At 38.5% G+C, this 24774-nt stretch overlaps 3 protein-coding genes across 4 annotated transcripts in view; 2 read left to right on the top strand and 1 right to left on the bottom strand.

Annotated features, from left to right (window-relative positions):
• The window catches only part of LOC5520461, a 121857-nt gene extending 103409 nt beyond the window's left edge, over positions 1 to 18448 (top strand). Inside the window, exons 189-210 of the mRNA XM_048731779.1 lie at positions 778 to 1341; positions 1592 to 1708; positions 1839 to 1955; positions 2026 to 2139; positions 2322 to 2882; positions 3125 to 3241; positions 10083 to 10211; positions 10317 to 10432; positions 10500 to 10971; positions 11077 to 11190; positions 11261 to 11374; positions 12112 to 12225; positions 12309 to 12863; positions 12984 to 13094; positions 13680 to 13808; positions 14127 to 14324; positions 14802 to 14935; positions 15159 to 15303; positions 16684 to 16764; positions 16869 to 16935; positions 17523 to 17769; positions 18016 to 18448. Coding sequence (XP_048587736.1) covers positions 778 to 1341; positions 1592 to 1708; positions 1839 to 1955; positions 2026 to 2139; positions 2322 to 2882; positions 3125 to 3241; positions 10083 to 10211; positions 10317 to 10432; positions 10500 to 10971; positions 11077 to 11190; positions 11261 to 11374; positions 12112 to 12225; positions 12309 to 12863; positions 12984 to 13094; positions 13680 to 13808; positions 14127 to 14324; positions 14802 to 14935; positions 15159 to 15303; positions 16684 to 16764; positions 16869 to 16935; positions 17523 to 17769; positions 18016 to 18075 — 4376 coding nt within the window. The 3' untranslated portion in view covers positions 18076 to 18448. The remainder of the gene's footprint in view (positions 1 to 777; positions 1342 to 1591; positions 1709 to 1838; positions 1956 to 2025; positions 2140 to 2321; positions 2883 to 3124; positions 3242 to 10082; positions 10212 to 10316; positions 10433 to 10499; positions 10972 to 11076; positions 11191 to 11260; positions 11375 to 12111; positions 12226 to 12308; positions 12864 to 12983; positions 13095 to 13679; positions 13809 to 14126; positions 14325 to 14801; positions 14936 to 15158; positions 15304 to 16683; positions 16765 to 16868; positions 16936 to 17522; positions 17770 to 18015) is intronic.
• A 414-nt stretch (positions 18449 to 18862) lies between these two features.
• On the bottom strand, positions 18863 to 20955 carry LOC5520386 (QRFP-like peptide receptor). The gene has a single exon (XM_001640242.3). The coding sequence runs from the start codon at positions 20214 to 20216 to the stop codon at positions 19287 to 19289; it is 930 nt and encodes a 309-aa protein (XP_001640292.2). The 5' UTR covers positions 20217 to 20955; the 3' UTR covers positions 18863 to 19286.
• Positions 20956 to 21219: 264 nt separating this feature from the next.
• On the top strand, positions 21220 to 24670 carry LOC5520462 (EEF1A lysine methyltransferase 2). 2 transcript variants are annotated; one of them, XM_001640168.3, is made up of 6 exons: positions 21220 to 21352; positions 21463 to 21528; positions 21710 to 21827; positions 23451 to 23555; positions 23917 to 24142; positions 24508 to 24670. In XM_001640168.3, exons 1-6 carry the CDS (start codon positions 21285 to 21287, stop codon positions 24609 to 24611), a joined length of 687 nt encoding a protein of 228 aa, XP_001640218.2. In that variant the 5' UTR covers positions 21220 to 21284; the 3' UTR covers positions 24612 to 24670. The 2 variants fall into 2 exon arrangements, with proteins under 2 accessions (XP_001640218.2, XP_032221343.2); XM_032365452.2 differs by lacking the exon at positions 23451 to 23555.
• Positions 24671 to 24774: the final 104 nt, after the last annotated feature.

Raw genomic sequence — 24774 nt, 5'->3', positions numbered from 1 at the left:
CACTATTTCATCCTGGCTTGGTATTCTACAATACAGTGGTTCGAATTTCCCTAAGACAATGATTATTTTATTTCTTTCAAATTATCCCTTTCTTGCGGGAAATTTAGAAAAAGACAAAATATTCCATTGTCCTCGAAATTTCACTCAAGTTAATATATGAGGAAAAATTTGAATGATCTATACCCTGCTAGCAGAGCTTTTTCCTGTTTGTTTCTATCAGTTTACTTAGCCGTGTCGCGTCTCTGTTCTTCAGCAGGAAAAGGCTGATATGACTTCTATAGACTTGTTTTGCAAATCATTCTTTTTTTTATGGTATTAGTTGTGAGCATTCTAGTCAATGGTTGTGGAAATATGATCGCATTTACACAGGTCATCAAAACATGACCTGTGTAAATCGCTAAAAGCTGTCACATGTCTCGATAAAAACATGCCCGTAACCGGTTTTCAATCGGTTAGACCATGTGACCTCCTCCAAAAACTTGCAGGTGACTAATGCGCATGCTCCACGGGATTCGATAGCGGCTGTCGGGAGAGCCTTCTGCGGACACATGCAAACGAGAACGCGAAAGAACAGAGACGCGACAAGGATATGTTAACAGATAGAAACAAATTGGAAAACCTCTATTAGTAGGGTAAATGATCTATTGTTTCCGAAGGAATTTCGTTAGTATGCTTCCCTCAAAATCCGAGTTGATCATGGCATTACTTATTTTAATACTAATGCTCAGATGCTGTAAAAGTAACAGTTGTTCAAACATTATCTTACAATTCCAGCAGAATGCTCCAAGAAGGTCGACATAGGATTCCTATTTGATGGAACAAAAGATGTCGATATGTCATACAAGGGTAACTTCCAGCAGAGCCTGTCCCTGGCCACAACACTCAGCCAGCTGTTTGACATTTCTAACGCATCCGCCAGGATTGCAGTCGCTGTCTACTCCAATTACACGGACAGCTCTTTTAGCTTTGATTCCCATCTTACGCATGCGAGCCTTAGAAACGCGATAGAGAAGATCGTGTACCCTAATGGTGACCCGAGAAATATAGGAGCAGCCCTAAACAACTCCATGCGGCAGCTCTACAACGAACCCCGACCACGGGTACCACGTGTTCTTATCGTCACTGCACATGATCGCTCAAGTGATGGCGTCTACGTTGCTTCTGATATGATGCGAAGAAATGGCGTTATCATATATGGAATTTCAACTGGTGGTGGTTCCGATAAAAAGCATCTGGAAACGATTGCGTCGGATCCGGATAATGCTCACGTGTTCAAAAAAACGTACAAAGAGTTGTCTGGAGTTGCATTTGCCGAGATGTTAAGAGATTCTATTTGTGAAGGTAATCCGTTTTGTTTTCTACTTTAAACATCTGGCTCTGATATAGAAAGAATAAAGCCATACCTTGCATACATTTCATTTATACCATTTATTGCCACGAGTAACATTGTCTGTTAAACTTTTGACTTTAGTGCCTTTAATAAGCAGTTTTTGTAGAACAGAACATACAAAGTTTGATTTGATGTGGCCATGAGTTTGTAAGGAGAAAAACATCGTTGCCTAATATATTTTCAATAATTATTATTCTTCAGCGATTGTGACATGTGCATCTGTCCAGTGTTTGAATGGCGGTACTTGCAGTGACTTGCCAGGCGGTGGGATTACATGCACGTGTAGCCGTGCATACACAGGGCCCAGATGTGAGATTGGTAAGGACATTTCTTTTCCCACTATGGCTTTGTACAACGTATCCCTCTGTCTATTCATTTTTTTTTTCAGAAAGGATTCAATACAATGAGATTTATAGAATTTAGTTAGATTATTTTCTCTTCTCTTCAGCAAAAGCCCCATGTTCTGGAGCCCCCTGCAAGAATGGTGGAATATGCACCGAGAATGGCGACCTCTTCAACTGTAATTGCACAAGTACTGGATTTACGGGACCGACATGCGAAGAACGTAAGATAATTCTTGTATAACCTATGAATGTTTTTTTTTGCAAGTTCTTAAATGATTTTAAAATTTTCAGCGCTCTCCACGTGTGACAGCTCGCCTTGCTTGAATGGAGGGGTCTGTAGTAATACCGAAACTGGATTCAGTTGCGTCTGTCCCGTTGGATTTGCTGGCAAAACGTGTGAAAAATGTACGTTTTGGTTGTATTTCTTTTGTTTGTTTGAGTTGTTTTAACAACCCAATTAACGTTTAATAGTAATTTGTTTTTAATTTGAAAATTATTAAATGCTCTGCCATATAAAACACACTTTCTTATTACTATTAAGCTTCATAAGTTCAACGTCTGATACTTTTTTCCTTTTCTCCATGTAGCCTGCTCATTCCAAAGACTTGATTTGGTATTTGTGATAGATGCCTCCAGCAGTATTGAGAATGCCGCGATCGGAAATTTCCAGAAAGTTCGAAATTACGTCAAGGGAGTAATATCATTGTTTAACATTTCTCAAGAGATGACACATGTCGGTGTGGTAGTTTACTCTACTGATATCGAGACGGTATTAAGACTGGACTCATCTTACGACAAAGACACTCTTCTAAAAAAGATTGACGACTTGCCATACCTGCGAGGTTGGACGTACACCGGAAAAGCACTTGACCAAGCAAGGACAGATGTCTTTGCCAAAAGCAACCGGAGTGACGCTACAAAAGCCCTCATCATAACAACTGATGGATTATCTAATGACGTAGTCGATGTTCCTTCCAAGAAGTTGCGTGACATAGGCGTGACTATGCTTAGTGTTGGCGTAGGAAATCATTTCTCCATCGACGAGCTGAACACCATTGCTACTGATCCTGACTCTGAACACGTGTTTTCTGTCGAATTTGACACTCTTCCCAGGATAATCAACACCTTGAAAGACAAGATTTGTGTCGGTAAGTTGCGAAAGCTGACACTTCTGGATGGACTGAATATCGAGGTTATTTTCTCATCGTGCCTTCTGGATCCCAAGACCCCAAGAGCAATGTTTCGAATTGAAATGCTAATGACTTACTGGTCGCCTAGACTGCGCATGCGTAACTGCTGAAAATGTCCCTTTAACGTAGTGTGAATTTGGTTTTGATAAATGTTTTGTTCAGATCGTGAAATAGTGTTATTCTTTATTTATTTATTTCAGCATCGGACGCATGTTCTGAAATGCCTTGCCAGAACGGAGGCACCTGCACCAGTATTTTTTACAAAAATTATACTTGCACATGCAGGAGTGGGTTTACTGGAAAACACTGCGAAACTGGTAAGTATGCTTATGCTTTAAAGCACTTTGCTATTGGGGCCAAGATATATATTTCTAAACTAAATACAATTCTAACTAAAGGACTGATTAAGCCCTAGCTTCAGTTGTTCGAGTATACTGCATCAGAATAAAAAATAATATATAGCTTTAGGCACTGCCTAAAGGCGGAGCCAGCTTTCTATTACCATATTTTCATATGAAGAATCCTTGGGCTGTTAAGGTAGATGACCCCCCTAAATTTCTTTTGATAGTTAAAAAGAGATTCATAATATCTCACATTCACCTTTATATGCTGTAGAAAGACTCAAGTGTTGTATATCAAAGTGCTGTATACTGCATACCCCACCCCACCTCCAACCCTGAAATGCATGGTCCAAGCTTTATTGATATTAGCTATTTCTCCACCTTAATGAAATGCTGGACCCATTCCCAATCCCCCACACCCAAAATTTTGGTGATATTACAATTATTTATTAATAGTGCCCAGGACATTATTTACTAATAGCACAAAAGGTTATGAGCCCTAAGTGTGTAGCTTCATTTGATAGACAAGTGATACTGTTCAGATATTTACTATTGTACATTTCTAAAATAAAAAAATCAGACCTAACATAAATGTGCCTGGCCATGTATTACTCCAGTTCTTTTGTACAGCTTTGAAGATCAAAAAACTTTACCAGATGTTTGCAGCAAGAGCCCAACATTTTGTACCCAAAAATACCAATGATGAAAATTTTAAGCCATTTTTTAATACTTTTACTGAAGTTCAAGTACTAAGTTGTTGGAAGATGCAACTATACAAAACTTTGGGAAAACAAATATTTTAATTCACTATCCTTCTACTACTTCAGTCTAACAGCACAGTTATTATTTTTAAACTGTGAAATCTCCCAGTTAAAACCCCAGACAAAGTTTTAATCACCAAAAATTAGCTGTCATAAATGTAACTACAGCATAGATAAGAATAGAGAAATCACATTTGACAGTATTCATTCAGGAGGGGGAGGGGGCTCCTTATTAAATAATCAGACAGGGTTTATTGTCCTATCTTTAGTGCATGGAATGCTACTAACTGCTATCCCTTAGGGGGTGTTCAAAATGTTTCTGCTTCTGCTAGCCCTCAGGGGTCTAACACTGAAAGTGGATCAACCCCACCAATTAATAACTGGACATGAATGTAGTAAGAAATAAGGATGGGGACGGTGGTGATGTGTTAATTTTAGTGCTCAAAGAAAGAAATTGCTTCGACCACACCTAATATACTATCTTTTAGTGGTAAGAATTACTGTTGACCATACCCAAGGTGTTATCCCTTAGGGTTAGAATTAATTTTGCTGACGATCAACCATTTCTGTTTTTATGGCAGTCACCCTCTCGAAAATTGGCATGGTAAACAGCAATTTTACGATAAGAGATAGCCGATATGGCGTAGATCCAGAAATGTAGGTTCTGATTAGACTTGAACATATCTATTTTATAATAATCTTAAATGCACAAAGGATGTTTAATAGTGAAGCAACTTATTGCCCCCATAATTAGCTTGAGACCTAAAAAATAGAAAAAGGCATTGCACTTGGGCCCCCCCTCCCCCTCCCCCTTAAAAGGAAAACGAAATTACAGTTTTGGTCATTATAATCGTCAATTCTGATTTTTGGAACAATAACAACCAAACAGGAAAATATCTTTACCTATGGGAAGAATGCAGATTGATTGCAAATGATAATCAAATTAAAAAGGGAAGAAAAGGAAACAAAATATCTTGCTAAATACTGTATGTTGTTCATCATCCATGCCTTCATCCGTCTCACATCATGGCTTTTGGTTAAACTAATAGTTCACTAGCAATGTCATACCTTTTCTAATTTTCTAAAATCATGAAAAAATACATAGAGGAAAACAAAGATGATTAGATTCTAGTATCACTAGTATTCCTTAGCAAAAGAAAAGACACAACAAATCAATATTGACTTTTATATGGAAAAGAAACAGAGACATTCTGACGTTTTTGTATCTTAAAAATAGAATTCGGGATAATAAAATAACAAACACAGGTGAGACGAAAAGACTTTGCAAGGGTGAGTTACGCACATTTGCCAGCAAATAAGTAACAAACAATTTTCAATTGAATAAGCTAAACGATACATAGTTTAACTAACACAACTGTGTATACATGAGTCGTCAAGGTCGTTTTTACCTTAGCTAGATAAGCATTGATATGTAGATGTATTTTATTTGAGGAAAAAATTATTTACGATAGAACTGCATAAGATAAGCATTGATATGTAGATGTATTTTATTTGAGGAAAAAATTATTTACGATAGAACTGGGAAGCCATTACTTATATGCGCGCCACAATAGCATCCAATCAGAATTCAGGAATTTGACAGTGGAAGCAAGATGATTGAATGCGGCAAAATCAGAGAAGTTGGGTTATTTTCAGAAATATTTGCAAACTAAAAGCATTACATATAAAGGAAAAAGGACGGAAATTACGTTTTGATTGATATATTCTATTCACACTATTTTGATTTGAAATTTTAGTCCGAACTTACCTTGACTGTCCTTGTTGTTGGCTTGGTTTGTGTTCGTTTGTTGTTTTGGCGATCAGTTCCGTAATTTATTATTTTATCATAAATTAAAGCTTTTCTTCTTTGATTTTACTCCGTAACATCTTAATGTGAATAGTAGTGCAGAGCCTCGACAATTCCTTGATAAATGCTGCCGGTATTTTAGCCTTTTCCTTCATCTATCAACCACCGCACCAGGTGAAAACGGTTTTTACGAACACTTGAGCCGATATTGCCAGCTTGTAAGTACAAAGCAATTCCTTAGACAGATATATCCTTCAAATTCTCTTTTTCAAACAGTTATTTGACTGGCTAATCAGTTTCATTTTTTTCTATTAAACACTTTTCTTGTCAATTCTTCAACAACTGTTGATCGTTTTATGTAAAAAGTCAAAATAGGCTTAGCAGCACCCCTCGTCTTTTCCAGAGCCCCCCCCCCCCCCCCCCCCGGTTCTTGTTGGAACTAGTTTGTGCGCCATGAACAAAATAGAGGCAATCAAAGCGAGAGAGACACACAGTTCAGTAGAATGGTATGGAGAGAGAGTGTAGCACAAAAAATACCCACACTAATTAGATGGTCACGATTCTTTACTGCGCTCAAGCTTCCAAAATGTGTCAGATATAAACGAAGCCACAAAGAGATTTACGGACGTAGTCATTCAGTAAAGCGAAGAGGCTGGTTTAAAATACAAATCGAAAATGGCGGCACCTGTAAACGGTGACGAATTGTGTTTGAGAATGAATAGGATAGTCTAAAATTGTTAGGACGCCATATGTGCAATGCCCCGATTCGCAAGCCATCAGAACAGAATTCTTTAAACAAAAAAAAAAAAAAAAACTTTAAGAAACTCTGTGCGAAAAAAAGGAAAGTTTCTATAATGGTAAAATTCGCCAACTAGATTTTAATGACCCAAATGCGACCTGGGGACAAATCATTCTGATTTTCGACGTGGGATCCGGAAAACAGAAGCGCAAAACACGGGTATCGTTGCAGGATTTCTATGAACATTTTGAAAAATTGAATACTACCTCAACCAATGCTGCCAGAGGGGCGCATGCGGATAGGCCTGGCCCCTCAAATGGTCACCTTGACTATGAGATATCAGAAGAATAGTTAGACGAGGCTTTGGCTAAATTAAAGTGCGGAAAATCCCCACGAAAAGATAACATTCTACATGAGGTACTAAAAAACGGTCGTGAATTACTACGCCCATATCTGAAGGCTCTATTTAATAGGATTTTATTATCTGGTCAATATCCCCGGGAATGGAGCTATGGCCTCATGGTCCCCATCTATAAGAAAGGTAAAACAAGCGACCCAGATAATTACAGAGGGATCACGCTTCTATCAGCACTCTCTAAAGTATTCACCTCTATCCTGAATAAGAGACTTTACAATTATCTAGTGTGCCACGGAATACGAAGTAAGAGCAAGGGGGATTATGTAAAAACGTGGGAACCACGGAGAGTATTTTTATACTTCAGTCAGTTATTGACAAGTATGTAAAGAGTAAGCAAAACAAAACAATAAACCGAATGTATTCCCTGTTCGTCGATTACTCAAAAGCCTTCGATAGCGTCCCTAAGGATATAATATTTAGGAAATAGAAAGATGCGGGTATCGATGGAAAGTTCTTTGCAATTATTGAGTCTATGTATATGCACGATCGAGCGGCAGTGAAAATTGATAATCTTATATCTAAAGAATTTCCCTGCAAAGAAGTGGTTCGTCAGGGATGCATGTGTGACAATAACGATGTACAAGTGTACCAAACGTCTTTGTCAGTTGTACGGGGGCAAAGAGACCACACCAAACTGTTGTGGAACCACTGCTTTACTATTGAAGAACTTTGAATGCCTCTGGACTATAGAAGACTCTATTGAAGAACTTTGGAGACCCCTGGACTATAGAAGACTCTATTGAAGAACTTTGAATGCCTCTGGACTATAGAAGACTCCGAAATGTAGAACTAAATACAATTTTACGGTTGCTCCTTTTTATAGGCAGGGCGCATCTGCGTGTGTATGCCTGCAGGGACTCATGGGCTTTGTGTAACATTACATCATAAATAAAGAAGTTGATTGGTTTTCCAGATTTTCTTGGTACACACAGCGGTTACACACCTTAAGGTCTTTGAAGTTGCTACTGCCAATCAACTGAACATGTTTCTGTTATATAATATCACACCTAAGGGTCTTTGAAGTTAGGGCCGCCAATCAACTTAACATAATTCTCTTATTAAACATGCATCCCCAATTTGAATCCCATCGAGATAACACAACATCAAAGGCCCGCGTACAAGTTGTAAGGCTTAGGCTTGTTAATTTGTACTGTATTGTACACAAAAGGATTTAGCAAAGTAATAGATCGTTATTACATACACACACTTCCAATATGCCGTGCTAATATAGTGCTTATTTTAGATGTTTAAGGTGCCGAATATAATATTTAACTTGTAGCCAATAAATAAATATAAAAAACTTATCATCATATCACTCTTATGACACTCTTTAATCTTTTTCTAAGAGACTGAATATCTGGGCCAAGCGAACGTTAACCAGAATAACAGATTTACAGTTTCTGGAAAATGCGTCGATACTCTTCTTTACGCGGACGACTAAGTGCTTATGTTTAAATCGGCAAACGGTCCACAGACACTAATCAATTCACTTAGCGAATATTGCAGCGAGGACTATCTTGAAATGAATATCTCAAAGACAAAGGCACTTATCTTTAATAACTCCGGTGTTAGAATGAATGGAACGAAACTTCAATATCGAGACAGTGTAATCGAAAATGTCCGTATGTATAAATACCTTGGGCTAACATTTTCTGCATTTGAGAATTTCACAATTGAAGCAAGAGCTTGAAAAAACTTCGCTTAAAGCAATGCATAAACTCCGAGCGGACATGGGCAAGCACTATAGGGATAACCCACGATTCTCCATAAAGTTATTTAATTCGTTAATCCAACCTATCTTGCTATACAGCAGTGAATTTTGGGGCATAGATATGTGCATGAAGCGCAATGAGAAAGACCCAATTGAGGCAGTTTTGACCAAAGTGGCTTTTGGGCGTGAGCAAAACGGCAGCAAACTACGCATGTCGATCCGAGCTTGGTATTTTACCCATAAGATCCAATGCTACCATGAGAGCTATACATCTCTGGCTAAAAATTAGCACGCCTGAATGTTCGAATAGTCTTGCAGCAGAGATGTTTTGGGAAGCAAAATACAATAGTTCACTCACGTACTCGTCATGGGTATCCAAACTAAAGGAGGTGGTTTCCCGGATAGGATTGGTACTTGTTGGACTATGAAATCACATCAGGAGAGAATAAGAAAACTCAAAACTACTTAAAACTATGTAGATAGAGTGTTGAGGACATTGAATTGCAACTTTGGCAGAATGAAGTTTTTGAAGTTTTTTGAACGATCAATGACAACAAACCACGCAACGCAATAAGCTTAGAACATATCGAGAACATAAGGATAACTATGAACTAGAGAGCTACCTTGAGATTCCAAACCAAAACCACCAAAGGTGCCTAACCAAATTGCGCATTAGCAACCATGACGAAAATAGAGAAGGGGAGGTATCACAGACATTATAAACAAGTTCTTGAACGGACATGCCAATTCTGTCCGGACACGGTAGAGGACAAGTTCCACTTTGTTGTGCATTGCAGAAATATACGTAGTTAAGAACCAACTTTTTTGAAAAAATTAGTAGATCCTGGGGATTTGATCTCGCTAAGAATTCGGAGAGGCAGATTTTCTCTCTAGTGTTTAACCCTCCGAAGAAAATAGCAAAGGAGGCGGCAAAGTATGTCTTCTTATGCTTCCAATTAGAAAACGACAAATAGAAGGGGAATGTTGCTGGAGTCTTTGACTTTATAATTCACTTTCAGACAAGCCTATATACTAAATCTGTATACGGTGAAGTGAATAAATTGTATTGTACTAGTCTGCCATTGGTTTAATGCGATCAAATAATTAGCTGGCCAGGTGGCATGTGCTGGTCACGTAAGTGGTACAAAAAAGTGTGACATGACGTCATTGACCACAAATTTTGAGTCGCCTAGTTTACCAATTTCTATGAATGGAGCTCCGCGCGCGGGCTCCGCTAAAATGAAAAAAATGGAAAAATGACAATATGAGATTCTTTTGTATTGTCGCTCATGTCATTGTGTAGGTAGCGTGCGCTAAGGTTATGCAAGTGAGATGCTTTCTAATCACAATCCTAATTGCACTATATTTTATTTCTTTACAGTCCAGGACCTTTGCGAGAATGCAATAAATAATTGTGGCGCGAACAAAGATTGTATTTCTTTCCCTGGAACTTTCAAATGCGTCTGTAAGTCTGGTTACTATGAGCTCCCAAGCAAGGACTGTAAGCAAGGTATGGCCTCAAAATATCTGACATACATAGATAGATCTATATCCACTGACTATTTAGTTATGTACATCTTATTCTCCATTCTTATTTTCCTTTTTCCTTTCCTAGTTCCGGTTGCTATCGAAAGCCGACGATTAAATCTTGGAGTGCTTCTTGTATCCTCTGACAGTGTAAAAACAGCTGGTTTCTTGAGAGAGAAATCGTTTGTTATCGGGGTATCTAAGGTAGGTGATGTGTCCATAATTGTGTGTTGATGTTGCAGCTTGTCCAATCATTTTATCGTTTTTATAGTCTTTCGATGTATCACCCAACAAAACCCGCATTGGCGTGGTAAGCTACTCATCTGATGCACATATCCACTTCAATTTCAAGAAACATAGTAATGTGTCGTATGTTGAAGAAGCCATTAATGATATATCCTTCTCTGGCGGAGCAAAACGCAATCTCGCTAGGGGACTAGACGCGACTTTTGAAGGACTTTTCAACTTCACGGACATCCAGCCAAGTGATATCAATGCACTAATTGTGTTAACGGATGGACGAGCTACTGATGAGATCGATATGGCTGCTCAGAGACTTGTCAACGAAAAGAATGTCACTATTATTGCTGTTGGAGCTGGTCCTCAAATTCGTCTAGCAGAGCTGCGCCGACTAGCGGGTCTAGCTAGTGAAAGTCCACTTCTCACTCGAAGAATAATACAAGCTGACAGCATGGAAGAACTAGCCAGTTTTATACCTGCAATAAAGGAGTCTTTGCTAACAAGTAAGTTGATAATCTTACCTTATTTAGTCTTTTTATTATTCATTTACATAGATTTGTAGTTTTTTGTATGTTGTTTTATAATCTTCAATTTTCTTTATTTTGTAGTAAGCGATCCTTGTCTTTTGAGCATGTGTAAAAGTGGTTCTACTTGCTTAAAGTCTGGTTCTGACTTCCGATGTCAGTGTCCTTCCGGATATACTGGTGCACTGTGTAATGATGGTATGTCAGTGTCTTTTTTTTATTAGAAAATAGTGTTTTTCATATTTTTACTTCACGTAATGTTTTATAGCTGTTACGCTCTGCAATCCAAATCCATGTCAAAATGGCGGCAGTTGCTCTATCGCAGATGGTGGATACACGTGCGCCTGTCCCGTAGAATATATTGGAAGCAAATGTGAAACAGGTCAGTAAGAAAATTCTATTATTTAAAAAAAAGCGTCGATCCAGAAAACCTGTATCATGATTATTATATTGTATTTTGTTTTATATTTTTGGGACACATTTTGCATAAAAAGAAATAACGGTATTGGATACATTCGCGCGAAAACAATGTAGATGTTTCCACACCTTTTGAAGCGTAAAATTATTCTTCGAGTTAATTTTGTAATTGCTAACGCATATATTCCTAAGATTGCGACGGATTACCCTCAAGTTATCAACTTCTCTTATAGTTGAGGACGGTACCGGGCAATATTATATACGGCTTTCTTTACGCGTCATACTTTGTTTGATAGAGTTAAAACCAATTTTTTTTATCCTGTTATTCTTTAACCAAGCAAAACAAGTTATATGGAAGCGCGCAGCACACATTTATTTGTGAGTTCAATAGACCACAACAGAAAGCTTAAAAACGCATTGTTCTGATCTTTTAAGTTAAAACTGTTTTCGTTTGAGCCGGAATGATTAGTGATCAAAAAGTATGACGACAATGTTATTATCTGTACTTATTTTAACGATAAATGGATTGTGATGATAAGGTAAACGGTAAAAACGCGATGCAAAGTTTATTAGTAATGTAGGTCGATCAAAGGATCCAACAAGCATTGTTTGTGGAATCTCGATTACAGAAAAGGCTTTTTGTTAAAAAAAGGCATCTCTTTGTTGTACCCGATTCCAAATTTCTCATGTTTTTTCTCTCAGATGTCAACGAGTGTGCAAGAAACCCTTGCTTCAACAATGTTACATGTTCCAACCAGATAGGATCACACTCCTGCAGTTGTCCTATTACCAGAGGCGGCAGGAATTGCCAGAACCGTAAGTAAAGGCTTGTGTGCTACTTCACTCTTGCCCTGTAATTACAAGCAATCGCGCGTAGAGGTTGACTTTGTTTTCTACAGTTTGCAGGCAATACTTCGACCTGACCTTCCTTGTGGACGGCTCCTCAAGCATCAACTCTAAAGACTCAGGGAACTTCCAGCGCGCTCTTGACTTCATACCTTCACTAGTAAAGCAATTCAACATCTCGAATGACACTGTCAACGTAGGAGTAGTCACTTATTCTGCGAGCCAGCAAGAAATCATTGCGCTTCCGTCTTATAACAACTTTTCGGATGTAGAAAAGCTTGTATCTAAAGTACCATATCTCGGCGGTAATACACTTTCCGGCGCAGCTCTAAACTACCTGCGCTGGGAGCATTTGCCGCAGGGCCGACAAGATGCTCGTGACATAGTCGTCGTGATTACGGATGGTGTGTCCCAGGATTTCGTTACTACTCCAGCACGCAGACTTCAGGAAAATGGCACGGCTGTTATAGTGATCGCTGTGGGAGAAAATTATGACAATGATGAACTGAAAGCCATGGCTAGTGACCCTGACGATACTCACGTCTTTACTGTCAATGTCAAAGATATGTCGAGCATCGTCGACAAGCTGCGAGATCAAATTTGCATTGGTAGAGGAGAATTTTGTTTTTTGTATATTTTAAGTTCTTTTTTATATGAAGAAGAAATTACTCGCCTTATTAAAATTATTGGCTGTATTTTAATTTCTTATATCATTATGTTGTATTCAGCATCCCATCCTTGTGCTCTGAGTCCATGTAAGAACGGCGGTTCCTGTTCGGGAGATTTAAGTGGCTACACGTGCACGTGCGCATTCGGATGGACGGGTGTCAACTGCGAGAGTAAGTACAAATACTAGGATTAGGATTTTTTTAATAAATGTACACCAAAGACTCGCGTAGAAGAACTTAAAATTTTTGAGCTATGCTTCCAAGGTTCTTAAATGAAAAGTGATCGGTGCCAGGTACTCAAAACATGTTCTTAATTTGTATTAGATATACAGAAAGCATAGATCAACATATTGACATAGATCAACATATTTTCCTCCATGTTATTTTGCGGTCTTTTTGTTTAGTGATCGCCATTTTTTCAAAACAGAATTTTTTCTAATTATAGCCTTGAGTAGTCCTGAGAGAATAACCAACTTCTCTAGCCTTACATATTCTTATAGGTTTAGATAGATTCCTAATATTTTGTGTTCATAAAAACGAGCAGCAACAAACACACCGATAAAGTCTAACAACATTATAGTTATATTCTAACAATTATATTCTAATTTCATAAAAAAATGAACAACATTGAAATCTCATCTACTTCTCAAACAAGATATTTTCAAGATGTACATTTGTCTTGTACATTTTCTTTTCCATCGACTTAGGCTACCCCAAATTGCTCCAACTAAATTTCTTCAAAATTTATCTCAACAGTCCGTGATTTCTGTGCACTCGCTTCCGTCAATGGCCCTGCGTGCTTCAATGGCGGCGTCTGCACTAACACGCCTACCTCGTACACTTGCACGTGCGCTAGAGGATTCCATGGACTACGATGCGAAGGAGGTGATGTATTTTAAACCTTATAGCTTCTATAGCAGAGAAATCACACAGAATAAAAATTGAGATGCATATTATTACATATAGTACATACAGAAAAAAGTATTTAAATTTTGTTAAATTTTGTTTAATTTTTTTTGTTTAAATTAAATTTTGTTTCAGTCAATCTGAATACAAATAAGCTGCTTTGTTTTTAAAATAAATTCAAATTAACACTTGAAAATTATTATCATACTCTCTGATTGTTTTTTGTCAGTTTTGCCCTCAAACGCCTTTTAATCTTGTTTAATCTCACATCATGCATGTGTTAATGTATTGTTTCAGGTTGTGGTTTCCGCGAGCTTGGGATACGCGTTCCTAATGAGTATCGCGTGCCGGATATACACATGTCATCCTCCTCACACAGAGACAGGAACCATGCTGCCTTCCGAGCTAGGATAGGGATGCAGGAGGTCGGACGCTGGAAGTCGGCCTGGTGTGCCAGGCAAAACGATACCAATGCCTACATACAAGTATTTTTTGGTATGGATGTACCTGTAAGGGAATAAGAGGGGACAATTGATTACCTTCGGATTCATACGACAGTACATATGTATAGCGTAAAGCAGGGGAGTGGAAAGTAACATTGCGAGTATGATAAAATGAGCTTCCTCAGTATTTGACATAAGAAAAGTGTGACGTCAGACAATGAATTTACTTATGTCTCGTCATTTCATTGGCTCAAATTTTTCTTCTATGCAGACTGGTATTATCTCCATCCCAGACATGCTGACTCACGTATCTCACGGTTTCTATAACAGACGGGTCTTATCTCCATTCCAGACATGCTGACTTACGTATCTCACGGTTTCTATAACAGACTGGTATTATCTCCATTCCAGACATACTGACTCACGTATCTCACGGTTTCTATAACAGACTGGTATTATCTCCATTCCAGACATGCTGACTCACGTACCCCACGGTTTCTATAACAGACTGGTATTATCTCCATTTCAGACATACTGACTAACGTATCCCAGGTGGAAATGGAAGGGCATATTGATAATGGAGTGCCAGTTGGGGTCCAAAAGTTCTATATCTCAGTCAGCAACGACTCCAAGACGTGGCAGGACTACAACGATAAAGCAGAGGTCGGTACCTCAATATATGAATGTTTGGTGTGCATCTTGAAAAATATGGTTTCATTACAACATTGGCTCAGATTTGGTGCCCACGATTCAACTAACATATAAAATAAGACTCAATACACAAGTCACCTTTGCGTCTTTTTTACAGTAACTCTTAATGATTTTGATTATGATAAGGAGATTGACGACAACGATGATGATGATGATCGCTTGTTTTTGCTTTCAGTTTGACATGGGTGATACATTCCGTGCTAATCGCTCCATTCCTTACGGTTTGCTTGGATTTTACTTCCGGTTCTATGTGACTGAGTGGAATACCATAAACAAAGGCTCAAGATGCATGCGAATGGCACTCTACGGTTGCAGCTATAGTAAGTATCAAGCAGACGTAATGTAGTGTGAAAGAAAGCAAGTGAATTCTACCGCCCGGGATAATGATTAAGAGGCGGTTCACGTTATGCTGATTCTTATCTTGGCTTTAAAAATGGTAATCCTGTGGTGCGCAAATGGTTCACATGGACATTATACACAAGCACTCTCGGTCCCAGTAATCCTCGGCCTTCGCGCGAAAACAAAACATTTTCGACTATTCTAAGATAGCTGGCATGTAGGCTAGATAATTACCCCATTTTCAATAGTCTCATTGACCTGGCGGTGCTAACAATGGCGTGAATAAATCCTGAAAGGGAAGGGTGGGGCGGGGCCAAAAGAAGCGCCGCCAGGTTGAGCAAAATCCATCACAGGCGACTTGTAGAGAATACAACCAGCCTGTGTGCAATCCTGGAGATACCCGTCCCATCACGGGCGACTTGTAGAGATTACAACCAGCCTGTACGCAATCCTTGAGACACCCGTCCCATCACGGGCGACTTGTAGAGAATACAACCAGCCTGTACGCAACCCTTGAAACAACCGTCCCATCACGGGCGACTTGTAGAGAATACAACCAGCCTGTACGCAATCCTGGAGACAACCGTCCCATCACGGGCGACTTGTAGAGAATACAACCAGCCTGTACGTAATCCTGGAGACACCCGTCCCATCACGGGCGACTTGTAGAGAATACAAGCAGCCTGTACGCAATCCTGGAGACACCCGTCCCATCACGGGCGACTTGTAGAGAATACAAGCAGCCTGTACGCAAACCTGGAGACACCCGTCCCATCACGGGCGACTTGTAGTGAATACAACCAGCCTGTACGCAAACCTGGAGACACCCGTCCCATCACGGGCGACTTGTAGAGAATACAACCAGCCTGTGTAGAAATCCTGGAGACACCCGTTCCAACACGGGCGACTTGTAGAGAATACAACCAGCCTGTACGTAATCCTGGAGACACCCGTCCCATCACGGGCGACTTGTAGAGAATACAACCAGCCTGTACGCAATCCTGGACACACCCGTCCCATCACAGGCGACTTGTAGAGAATACAACCAGCCTGTACGCAATCCTGGACACACCCGTCCCATCACGGGCGACTTGTAGAGAATACAACCAGCCTGTACGCAATCCTGGAGATACCCGTCCCATCACAGGCGACTTGTAGAGATTACAACCAGCCTGTACGCAATCCTGTTGACACCCGTCCCATCACGGGCGACTTATAGAGACTGGTGATGTTATGCTAATAACTTGCCCATAATCTGTTAACTTAGCTCTTCTGTGAAAAAAGTATCCAGATATTCTGCGATTATTTAAATGTAATGCGTTTGCTTTTGAAGCTAATTTAGTGTTTTTTTTTCTTTTTAGATGTATCGATAACGACTGATACCGGAGCGATAGAAACGATTACTGTCTTCACGCCTGATTCGGTGAACCCGAATGCTGCAGGTTCGTATTTTTTAAACGATTTCTGGTGCCCGTCTTGTTACATTATAACATCAGGTTATTGCATCATTGGTTTGAACAATAACCAACTTTGTTTCCTTGCATAGGTCTGATGATAGCTTCATTCCTAGCGTCCCTGATTATATCCGTTATCTTCTTGTTTGTGCCTAGCCAGTAAGTATGCGATGGCCCTTCAGTTGTTCGCAATAATAGATCGGGCTAAATATGTCATGAAAGAGCACAGAGACGAGTCTCTTGCGTGAATGTTCAGCCATTTTATTTATATTATATGCTTATTCAAATCGTTCGCAGTTTGCACTGAACTACGAGAAGTACCTACACACACAACTAGTCCTTTAGATTTCTTAATGCATTACAGAAGAAAACACAGGTCCAGGAGCTTATTCTGTCGTTTACTTGAAAATCTAAGGCTAAAAAAGCTTTGCAACAGAGACCTTCTTCCGCCATGTCTTTGTTCCCGATAGAGACTTGTCTCCAGGCATCCCATTACCCGCTTGAAGCTGTTTAATTGTGTGTTATCAGGAAAACCCAACAAACGTGCGCTTTTGGCAGCCATCTTTTGATCACCCACTCTCCTAATCGAGTAGATTACTGCCAGTATCGCTTGTTGGCCGGGTTTTCTCCAGAGTTGTTATATATTCTCATTCTTTTTGTGAATATATATCGCAAGCTGAAAAAAATGGTTTCGGTAAAATGCTAGAAGTTTGCATACATCCTGATTGAAGTTTTGTTCTTCTTAGGCCTCCTGCTCCGCTATCACCACCGCCAGCGTCCCATGCCAACGGCAAAGTGAGCTTCGTTAATATGAATTCCTCATCCGAAAACCAGTACGCATCGATACCAACCGATGTACCAGGTTTCGAACAGCAAACGGTGGTCATGGAACTTGGTCCTGAATTCACCAAAATCAAGTCAGAAGTCGAGTCCTCGTTGCAAGTAGAATCCTTAGGGCCAGAAGACCCGGGACTTTTCCAAGAAGAAAACAAGGTAGGATTACAAATGCATCCAGCTGTCTTTTTATCTGTGTGTTTGTCGGACTTTCCGTCCGTCTGTCAGCTTAGGAAATTCTGGTAAATTCTGGTAAATTCGGGGTAAATTCTGGTGATGACCTTTTGTGTATAGAAATACCTTTTACGGTGCCTACTCTAAGCTACACCCTGTATATGATTTTTTTTTTGTATTTCTGATAACTAATCTGACACTAATCTTCTTTGTATGTTTCCTCTATTTCAGATCTTCTCATTTAACAGAGTGATTCAAATAGAGAATGAAACCTATGAGACTTATTTGTAGTTGAATATGGAGTAAAGGAATGTGAAACCTCTTTTTTAATGTAGGAATCTCTCTTTTGAAAAGGGAAAGCTGTGGTATTTCATAGTTGTTTCCCAAAAATGCGTGAAATTCGACAAAAATACCCTTTGAGTGTGTGCAAAGTTAAGTTTTATATGGTATTTTACGAGTTTTTGGAAACCCTTCTATTGATAAGTAAGTAATGGTTTATTCTTTGTAGCTAGCTACAGATAATGTCGAAATTACAAACAACGATCGGTTAGAATTAATGCTTTTTATGATAATGATCAACCGAATCTAAATAGTTGTAGCTTGTTGTAATGATTTAGCTAGGTTTATGACACTAAAAAAAAAACAATAAAACTGTATAACTTTATAGTTTCTTTCCTTTTTTTAAATCGCGAAATATTGTAGCACTTTTCAAATTAGATGGATACGGGCCTAATATTCCACATTATGTTAGCGCCGTCGCTGAGACTGGTTCTAGTCCCGGTCGAGACATGAATATTATATTTTTTAGTTTTCGGACCCAAATTTGACTTGTAAAACGTACATTTGAGCTTACTACAAGCTTGTGCTTCTCAGCTGCAGGATAGGTCATTCTTAAAACGGTGGTCCCAGTAATTTCAGAACGACTGGTTTCCCTAAAAAATCACACATTTTCAAAGCGCTCCCATACAGTAATTATTTGCGCGATTTCTCTAATTCTTTCAAATTCTTATATGAAAGAAACATTCTAGATTCGAAGTTTATTGCAATGCTAGGCTAACTCTTACCGATAGCAAAAAAATTGAGTGGTTAGTACACCAGACCAGTCCTTTTTAATTGACGCGGGTCACCTTAAAATGTGAACGCGTAGAACATGATTGATACTGTATAAGCACTATATAAATTGAATACTTCATTTTTTCATGACAATGGAAAACAGTCATAGCTCCATAGTGTCCGCTGTATTTAGCTTGCATTCTACAGGTCTTGCGTTCAATCAAACGATATCATAAATACAAGGCTGCTGCTCTATTGCTTGATAAGACTTTGTCGAGACCCGAAATGTCCGCAGTCATAGCATGGTAGCACTCTCGTACAAACTGAAAGAAAACTGACTAAATTTAATTAGACAGTTTTAAGATAACGCCTTCATCCCGAATTCTCTTGTAGTTACATCATATCAACAAACCAGTGACCTCTTCATCAAATATCGAATGTCCAGGCTCTTATCTGTTGTAAGAGTTGACTACGTATTTTCTGCGGTGATGTCGAACTGTCATTCGGTGTCTCTGCTTTTTCTTGAGACGCAGTTGAATCCGACTACTTGTTCGAGAAGCTTTTATGTAGAGCCAAGGATTCAAGCTGGAATTCAATAGAATTAATAAACTTGATACGCCCCAAAGCAGCTCGCGATACTTAAAGTCTATTTTCAGTACAAAAATTAGGAAAAGCATGACATTAAACGGTGTCCAGAGAATAAATAAAAGAAGAGCTAATGTTACAAGCAACTTAAAGGCTCTCTTTCTATAATTGTTCACCATGTTTGGTATGTTTCGATCGCGTAGATGCGTGGAGATACGCACGTAGGCAGTGCACATACACGCAAGGGGGGCGCAGTACATCAGTACTATCACAAGCGCGTAGTACACCGATATAAAGTCGTTGTTGAACATCTTCTGTTCACAGTGACCATTGTGTAGACGCACATCGCTTTTCACGGAATAGATATGCCACAGAGGGGCGTACGGTAAGAGGGCTAATACCCACACCCCACCCACACGCTTGGCCACGCCTTGGGACTGTGTGTATGCCTTTAACGGTCTGGTGACCGCCATGTAACGGGAGTACGTTAACAACAACAAGTTCAACACTGAGGCTCCATGGCTAGTATTTATAATGTAATAAAACATCTTGCAGCTAAAATGTTCGAATAGCCTGTTCGGTAGAATTGTATTCAAAACGTAGAACAGCGTTGCAATTGTAAAGATTAGATCGGCTATCGCTAAACTGCAGAAATAGAATGGTTTCATCCCCAGGAGTTGGTTTCTACGGGCAAATCGTAAGCACACTAACGTGTTCCCTATGATCGAAACCAAAAACAGCACACCCCATAATCCCACCAGAGGATATAAATAAATATCCCCGAGGGCCTTCATTGCTTGACAGTAGTTTTATAGCCTTTGTTCACAGTGTTCCACAATAGATATTTCTCGCTCGACCCACAAGACGCTCCCGAAAAACAACCAAGCTGTGTTTTTTTTATCTGGTTTGCTATAACTTTCTTGCATTAAGTTCAGTGACAACTTTAACTCTTATTTCTCTCGACTTTAACTCTTACTTTAACTCTCGATTGAGATTTTCAAAAACGAGCGTCTTCATTGCTCTGACAGTAGTTTTATAGTGCTTGTCCACAGTGTTTCGGAATCAGCTTCGCTCGTCCCGCCAGATGCACAGATGCCCCAAATTTTGCTTCTACTTTTTGTGTTCAGTAAATGCTGTCAACTCCTAGCTCGTCTATTTGCAGTATTTCTGAGACTCTTAACAGTTAGTAATGTGTCTTGGCAAATACGCATTTTGCTCAGTCCAGCTGTCTTTATCAATTCGTAGATTTTCATATCGTCATGTACAGCTCTCAGCTTGTTGTGTTTCTTGTTCCAATTTGCACCTATGCGTTACGTCAATCCGTAATGGTTGCCACGGATTGAAATACTTTATTTTACTTCTTATCGTCTTCGATGTGGGTTAAATCCGACCGGTGACATCATTGGGCCTACCCTGTGCTGTTATCGCTGTAAAATCCCATCAACGTTTTGTTGAAAAAAAGCAATACAGTTTCAAGAGATAAGACAAATCTGTTTAGAATGCCCATCAGTTATCGTATCATAGAACATCTGCCTTGACGGTTTGTTTCCGCAGTTGCTCTCTCGTCAATTATCACTGTCTTTTCATTATGTAAACCGGAGATAGAAGGATCCTTATTACAGTAAGAAAGAAAGCAAATTGGGATCTTCTATTTAACCAATAGCAGCGGAAGCTAAGAAAGCAAACGAAAGAGTTATGCCATTTAAAGTAATGATATTTAAAGTACTGGAAATACGAAGCAAAACATAAATTTTTACCTTCGCAGAAACAACCGAATCAATGTTTTTTTTTTTCGCGTCTTTAGTGGCGTTTGGGGTCCCTGTGTTCATGTCCGCTTTTGGTACTGCGGGCGCGGTTCCAATATGGCGGACGAAGAAGTAGAAACGAATAACGGAACATTGCCTCCTTCAGAGCTCGGAACCAAGCAATAGTACATATTCAAATTGTGATTTCGTGAATCCTCTTTCTATCATGTATATAAGAGAATCAGAATTATTGTCTCTTTACCTAGCTTTTGCTATTTGTTTCCCTCTATTTTAGTTGGGATTCTGCCTACGAGACAGAACTCTCCAATTTTGATGATCACGGTGACGTGGGAGAAATCTGGTACATCGCTGTTATTTGATACTTCTGATAACAAACGCAGACGCTAGCTTTACACTGCAATTTGTCTCTGATGTTGTTTTCCTTCACGCTCCACCACGTGTGATAGGAAAACAGGCAGACATGCAGTTTTTTAATCTATGATTAAGTTACATATTTGTTTGTTACCTTTTTGCTTTTGAAGGTTTGGTGAAGGTTGTTTGAACCGAATGATCAAGTGGATAAAGAAATGCCCGAGAATAACCAAGAACTCATCTATACTTGATGTTGGATGTGGGAATGGTATGCTTTTAGTTCCCCTGGTAGGTTCGACTGTTTATTATTGTTTTTACAGAACAAGAGTAACAGAAATGATTATAAAATAATAAAGAGAGAAGTTAAGAGAAACCACAAGGGGGTTGTGCAAGCCGAGCTTCCTCAGAATAATAACAATAAAATAAAGTTAACTGATTGACTGTGATTCAATATATTCTAATACAAAAAAAAAAGAAAACAAAACAACATGATCTGCATATTGAGAATGGAAAAATTTACTATGTTCATTTTTTAAATCTTAATATATTGTATTGCAGTTTTTAAAGAAGATTATAAAGAGTTGAATAGTTTGGACTTTTAAATCTTGACTTTTAAGACTTGATAATTGTTGTATGGTTCACATACAATCTACTGTAGGAGTCCAAAGGAAAACCATAGCTATGTACATAATATCTGATTATTTTATAAATTAGAAACATTGTGCAACCAGACATAAACACAAGAGTCGGGAATACCCAGGCATGATACTGTAACTTAACACATTCAGAAATAGAATGTTATCAACACAATAAAGATATTCCGTTGTTGTGTTCAGTAATTACAGAATCAAATGCTAATAGTTATTTTCAAATAAATTTGGTAATAATTTATAATCCTACTTACCCATAATATTTTTCAATTCTACATATCATAAATGTTTGAATGAGCGCCGTGCAGCTTATTTGAATTTTCATACAGTATCTCAGGTGAGATGCTTTTTCAAGCAATTATGGTTATCAAACTTTTAGTTCATAATGATCACTAAAACAAATCAAAATACATTTAATATTAGTATTTTACTGAGTTTGGCTTTGATAGATAAGAAGTACTTGAGGTTTTAAACATTACTTCCAACTTAGATATGATGTAATACATGACATATAACACTATTATATACATACCGAGAAATACTCACTGAAAAGATATTTAGTAAATTTCCGCGCGGCTGATGTTTTTTTCACCATGAAGAAAAGTCATTCGTGGTTCTGATTGGAAAAACAATATTTTTTCACTGCACTTGAATGGCTTCAATCCCACGCAGGGAGATGGGTACAGTAGCTTTGCATGTCACTTTTGTTATTGAGCTTCATTGAGTAAGAAAATGAAATTTTACTGTGAAAATTGAATACAAAGCATTTAAAATGGAAGACAATAGATTTGCTACTCTCTATGACACTTGTAGAGGATTATGTAGAAAGTCTTGAAAACAAGAATACAGAGGGAAAAACCGAGTGAGATGTAAGGCTGTAAAACGCTATCTTAAACCACAGTCTCGTGCGTGACATTAGCGAGACAGATTCATTTCAATGTAAGTTTTTGTCTGTCTTCAAATGAACCGTCGAACAGCACAAACCTTGGAGCCTCTGCAGACAAGTCTAATAAAATGTTATGTAATAAGCTAATTATAAATTTATCAGTATGTACATAATAAACAAAATACAGCATGGAAAGTGCTTTGTACAGTTTTTATTCACTCGTTTGTATAAAAAAACGTGAAGAAAAAAAAAACGTACGCGCACAATTTCCATGTAATATTCTCTAATCTTTATTTAGGTTGAGCATTTTTTATAGCACTGGTATTACAGCACTTGCAATCTTCAAAAAGCAAAATTCAAACTCTTTGTTTTTAGGCACAAGATAACTACAAGGACTTACTTGGCATAGATTACTCTGCTGCTGCTATAAAGCTTGCTATTTCAGTTGCTGAGCAAGAAAGTGTGAACATAAAATTTATGGTATGTGTTGTGTCATTTTAAACCCACTTATAAAATAAATCCACCCTGATCTTCTAACTTTTAAGACAAGCTTAATATAATATTGTGTATTCACAGTCAGCTTTTTAAAAATGACATTTTCATATCAGAAACCAGCCCCTGAATTAGATTAAATTACAGAGTATTCACATAAATTAGTAAATGTTGTATATGTAAACGTTATTTCTAAAAAGCTGGCAATGACAAAATTACTCTTTATGCCAAGAATATTGTGTGATTAAAAAAAAACAATATTGGATGTGATCATAAACGGGGTATTTTGCCTATTTAATGATAGAGATAATATCATGGAATATGTATTCTATTCATATTTCTGCTATAGGAATGTGACATTCTGGAGTTGAGAGGTGGTCCTCTGGAGGAAAAAACATTTGATATGTGTTTGGATAAAGGGACATATGATGCTATTAGTTTGAATCCTGATGACTCACTAGCCTGCCGTCAGAAGTACATCAAGTCTGTGTCAGAGTTATTGAGACCCCATGCTTTACTAGTTATCACGTCTTGCAACTGGACAAAATCTGAGCTTATAAAACAATTCCAAAATGGTAAGGATAAGTTGATTAAATTTGGGAAACTTATCACATAACGTATATCTTCTTGTAGGGACTGATTAACTATGGAAAATAGAACATGGCCTTTGAAACATTTATTATTGCGGTACGAGTTTGCAACTTCTGTATAAAGCGAAAGCCAATTATTTATACAGTGGCTAGATAGATAACATGTCTATCAGACACTCCTTTCCCTCAAAGAAATGGTGGACTTTATAAAGATGTTTGTTTAAAAAAAAATATTTTTTTTCGTTCTTGTTTCCGATCATTGCTGATAAAACTATCCCGTCTTGAGAAGGACGTTTATCTATTGACTATCTAAATTGCAGTATTATCTAACTCTGTTCAATAATTTTCAGAGTTTCATTTCTTGGAGGAGATACCTGCGCCCACGTTTTCTTTTGGCGGCGGTCAAGGGCATACAGCAACTTCTGTGGTATTTGAAAAACAAAGACGAGACTAGTTAGAAGAACATTTTGTAAATATTTCAAATAAAAAAAAAATGAGTGGTTGATCTGCTAATACTTGACCTGGTTATTGATTGGCACAAATAACCAACAAAACTTAAACAGTGGTCAACTCTCCCCCGTTTTGCGGCGACATCATTAATAGCAGCCCCCCCCCCC

This window comes from Nematostella vectensis, chromosome 1, assembly GCF_932526225.1.
Source record: "Nematostella vectensis chromosome 1, jaNemVect1.1, whole genome shotgun sequence".
NCBI lineage: Eukaryota > Metazoa > Cnidaria > Anthozoa > Actiniaria > Edwardsiidae > Nematostella > Nematostella vectensis.
The sequence above is the reverse complement of the archived record's forward strand: the minus strand, read 5'-3'. Positions and strand labels throughout refer to the sequence as shown.

Excerpts from the sequence above, each read along its gene's own strand:
- LOC5520386 (XM_001640242.3), bottom strand. The coding sequence starts at position 20,216 with ATGAAGGCCCTCGGGGATATTTATTTATATCCTCTGGTGGGATTATGG.
- LOC5520462 (XM_001640168.3), top strand. The coding sequence starts at position 21,285 with ATGGCGGACGAAGAAGTAGAAACGAATAACGGAACATTGCCTCCTTCA. Across the intron at positions 23,556-23,916 it reads GTGTGAACATAAAATTTATG|GAATGTGACATTCTGGAGTT; the intron begins GTATGTGTTGTG and ends TTTCTGCTATAG. Across the intron at positions 24,143-24,507 it reads TATAAAACAATTCCAAAATG|AGTTTCATTTCTTGGAGGAG; the intron begins GTAAGGATAAGT and ends AATAATTTTCAG.